The 4,289-nt window shown below is 41.7% G+C and overlaps 1 protein-coding gene across 1 annotated transcript; it reads right to left on the reverse strand.

The window, feature by feature from the left end:
- Window positions 1-207: 207 nt before the first annotated feature.
- On the reverse strand, window positions 208-3,673 carry LOC148703414 (uncharacterized). Its single transcript, XM_088722967.2, has 2 exons — window positions 1,457-3,673; window positions 208-381 (listed from the first exon to the last, which is right to left on the reverse strand). The coding sequence occupies exons 1-2, from the start codon at window positions 3,671-3,673 to the stop codon at window positions 208-210; spliced, it is 2,391 nt and encodes a 796-aa protein (XP_088579093.2).
- Between the last annotated feature and the right edge of the window lie 616 nt (window positions 3,674-4,289).

Raw genomic sequence — 4,289 nt, forward strand, 5'->3', positions numbered from 1 at the left:
CGTAAACAACCTCAAATGGACTCATGCCAATAGTTCTATTGACGGAACTATTATATGCGAATTCGGCTCGAGGTAGTAAAAGATCCCAAGTTTTCATATTTTCACCTACTAAACACCGAAGTAAATTACCCAGACTTCTATTTACGACTTCGGTTTGACCGTCAGTCTGAGGATGATATGCAGATGAAAATTTTAACTTTGTCCCCATTAGATGCCATAAAGTTTTTCAGAAATAACTGACAAACTTGACATCTCGGTCTGATACAATGGATTCGGGTAACCCATGTAGACGAACGATTTCGTTAAAATATATCCGGGCAACTTGAGAGGCATCGAAGGTTTTAGAACAGGGCAGGAAATGAGCCATTTTCGAAAATCTGTCTACAACCACAAAGATGGAGTCATGTCCCTTGGCAGTCCGTGGTAATCCTAGAATAAAATCCATACTGACATCTTTCCAGGGATATTCAGGTATTGAAAGTGGAGTGTATAATCCCGTATTCTGTCTTTGCTGTTTGGCAACAGCACAGATTCGACACTGAGCCACAATTTTGGCAACGTCGCGCTTCAAACTGGGCCAGTAGAATTGACGCTCTACGGCTTCAATAGTTTTGGCCTTCCCAAAATGACCAGACAATCCCCCAGCGTGTAATTCCCAAATTAAAAAATCTCGAACAGACGTATGCGGGACACATAATTTATTATTCAGGAAAAGGTACCCCTCTTGTAGGGAATACTTATCTATCTCTTTCGAAGTTCCTTGTTGGAGTGCAGACATGATTTTTCCAAAATCAGGACAGTTATCATATTCTTCTTTTAATTTTTCAAATCCAGTGACTTGAATACTGACTACTGACAACAGGTTTGCCTTTCGAGATAACGCGTCAGCAGCTCGATTATCTACACCGGAACGATGTTTTAATACAAAAGTGTATGATTGTAAAAATTCAACCCATTTGCCATGTCTAGGATTTAATTTCTTTTGTGAACTAAGGAATCTGAGGGCTTCATGGTCTGAATATAAAATGAATTCTTGTGGTAGTAGGTAGTGCCTCCAGAATTTAAGAGTTTGAATTATGGCATAAAATTCCTTATCGTAGGTGGAGTATTTGCGCCTGGTTTCATTTAGTTTTTCACTAAAATAGGCCACAGGGTGTTTGTCTTGACTTAGGACTCCACCAATTCCTACACCTGATGCGTCACATGCGACTTCAAAGACTTTAGAAAAATCAGGAAGTCGTAACACAGGTGCACTGGTCATTAAAGTCTTTATCTCCTCAAAAGCGCGATTACTAGCCTTAGTCCACTCAAAGGCTCCCTTACGAATACAATCTGTAATTGGTGCCATGATTGTGCTGAATCCTTTAATAAATCTACGGTAAAAGGTGGCTAACCCATGAAAACTTCTTACTTCATGCACATTCTGGGGTACGGGCCAATTCTTGATTGCACTCACCTTTTCAGAATCTACAGATAGTCCATCTGGAGTCACAACAAATCCTAAGAATGTAACACGTGTAGTCATAAACTCACATTTCTTAAGGTTGATAAATAGGCTTTCGGATCTAAGCGTCTGGAAAACTTGCCGAAGGTGGTCTAGATGTTCCTCCTTTGTTTTACTGTAAATGAGGATGTCGTCAAAGTAGACAACAACAAATGTTCCCATGAAAGGTCGTAGTACTTGAGTCATTAGTCTCATGAAAGTGCTGGGAGCATTTGACAGACCGAATGGCATTACTAACCACTCATATAGTCCATCCTTTATTTTAAATGCGGTCTTCCACTCGTCTCCTGGTCTGATTCTAACCTGATGGTAGCCACTTTTAAGATCAATTTTAGAAAATATATTCGATCCAGAGATCATATCTAGCATGTCGTCTAGTCGGGGAATTGGAAATCGATATCGTATTGTGATCTTGTTAATTGCCCGACTATCAATACACATTCTCCAAGTTCCATCTTTTTTTGGAGTTAAAAGGGCAGGTACGGCACATGGGCTTAAACTTTCCCTAATGAATCCTTTTCTTAGGAGTTCTTCGACTTGACGTTTCAACTCGGCATGTTCGGTAGGGTTGAGCCGATAGTGAGGGGCATTTGGTAGGGTCGCTCCTGGGACTAGGTCTATTGCGTGTTGTATGTTCCTCATAGGTGGTAGTTGATCAGGAAGTTCCTCTGGAATGATTTCCTCAAATTCTTTAAGAAGACTAGTCATTTCTTCTGGAATTGGGCTTGTTTCTTTCAGACTAACTTCTTTAACAGCTAAAACCCACACAGAAGGGCTTTCTTTGATGTCTCTTTCTAGTTCTTTTGCGTTGATCAGGTGTAATCCCTTGGGTTGTTCTTCCTCTTTTGGTTTTATTGGGTTACTATCCTTTGGCTTTTTTGGTGGCGAAGGGTATAGTGTGATTTTCTTGCCTTTGTGCATGAATGAACAAGTATTTGTTCGACCAAAAAGCGTGGCATTTTGATCGAATAACCAAGGTCGTCCTAAAATAATGCTTCCGACGTCCATGGGAAGAACGTCGCACCAAATTTCTTCTTGGTAAGATTGAAACTTAATGGGTACCTTGCAACGGTATCTAACAGGTATGGATGAAGTGTCTAGCCAGGCGACCTTGTAGGGACTGGGGTGGTCGACGGGTGTTAGTCCAAGCTTGGAAATCGTATCAGTGGAAACTGCGTTGATGCAACTTCCACTGTCAATGATAATTTTACAGACCTTGTTCTCATTGTTTATGTAGGTATGAAAAATTGTAGTTCTTCGCCAATCTTCACATTCCTTTGATTGTGTCAGGGTACATCTTAGTACGTTTATCCTAACTTCAGGTTCAGTTTCTTCAGTGAAATTTGGTTCATCGAATCCCTCGGCTAGTTCAGGATCAGCTATGTGAATTTCTTCGTCTTCTACAGTTTCCCCAGGGTGTTCCTCTTCGATCTCCCCAATATGTAGGGCACGAGAAGGGCACTGGTTTGCAAAATGTCCAATTCCATGACAGTTGAAACATCTACCCCTTGAGCTACCCTCCCTACGTCCTTCATTCAGGGTGCCTTTGCCTCGGTCTTCTTTCCTGGGTGGAGGAGCAACTAATGGAGGTCTAGTGGTTGAGGTAGGATTTGGATTAGTTCTGGGGACTTGTTGTGGTTCGGGTCTAGGACCTAGTATACTCGAGTTTCTAGGTTCACTGGGTCGAGTGATTGGCATTCTTTGGAATCTCTCATAATCCTGAGCTAATTGATATGCCTGCTCTAGACTATAGACCTCTCGCATAAAAAGCTCTCGTTGAATGTCATTTCTTAACCCGGCACGAAATCGGGAAAGGGTGACAGAGGGATCCTCATTGACATGACATCGCATGAGATACTCATCAAACTTGGCGATGTAGTCGGTGACTGATTTGTTTCCCTGGGTCAAGGTCTGCCATTGATCAAGGAGACGTTGTTGATAGGAAGTAGGTAGGTATTTCTCCCTGAGTTTATCCTTCATTTCATCCCAGGTTCGGATGGGTTCCTGTCTCCTATGTAAAATTAGACGTTCCACATTCTGCCAATAATATTTGGCTTGACCGAGAAGCCTCATTTTTGCAAATCGAATTTTTCGCTCTTCAGACATGTCGTACCATTCGAAATAATGATTCATATCTGACTCCCAGTCAAGATACTCATGAGGGTCCATGCGGCCTACGAAGCTGGGTGCCTCAATTCTGACACTACGAAGTATACGGTCATCGATGTCACGGTGATCATTAAGAGGTTGATTTATAGGATCACGACCTCTTTCATTGTGATGGGGCCTTTCTCTGGGATAGTCATCTAGTGGACGATTGTGATTTCTGTCAAAGTTTTGCCTATTCCTGGGATAGTCATTTAATGTTGGTGGTTCCGATCAAAGAGTGGATGATCAATTCTTTCTCTTGGGTTATTGGCTAGGGAAGGACTACCCCTATCTTGGTATTCTTCTAAGGCATCGACTCGGGTACATAACCTTCCTAGCTTCTCATTAATTTCTCTAAGGATTGAGCTGATGTCAGGGTCCATCCCACGACTGGACTCAGGCTCGTCTGGTTGATAACTAGTTCCGGATCTGGTAGTCATGGAGTTTGGGTAGCTTTTCTTTGAAATTTTTTTTTTTTTTTTTTTTTACACAAACACCCTAATACAATAAAGCAAACACATGCATCACCCAACAATTTCTAAGATTTTCCCTAAAAATTCTAGACAGCTCCTAACTGAGTTGAAGAGTACACTTAAGCCTCCAATCCGGTCTAATAACCTAGTCGACCAGGTAAGCT

Source organism: Phoenix dactylifera, chromosome 5 (assembly GCF_051530095.1).
Source record: "Phoenix dactylifera cultivar Ajwa chromosome 5, Ajwa_hap1_PhDact_Kaust_v1.1, whole genome shotgun sequence".
NCBI lineage: Eukaryota > Viridiplantae > Streptophyta > Magnoliopsida > Arecales > Arecaceae > Phoenix > Phoenix dactylifera.

Excerpts from the sequence above, each read along its gene's own strand:
- LOC148703414 (XM_088722967.2), bottom strand. The coding sequence starts at position 3,673 with ATGGACCCTCATGAGTATCTTGACTGGGAGTCAGATATGAATCATTAT. Across the intron at positions 382-1,456 it reads TATCTGTAGATTCTGAAAAG|ACAGATTTTCGAAAATGGCT; the intron begins GTGAGTGCAATC and ends TTGTGGTTGTAG.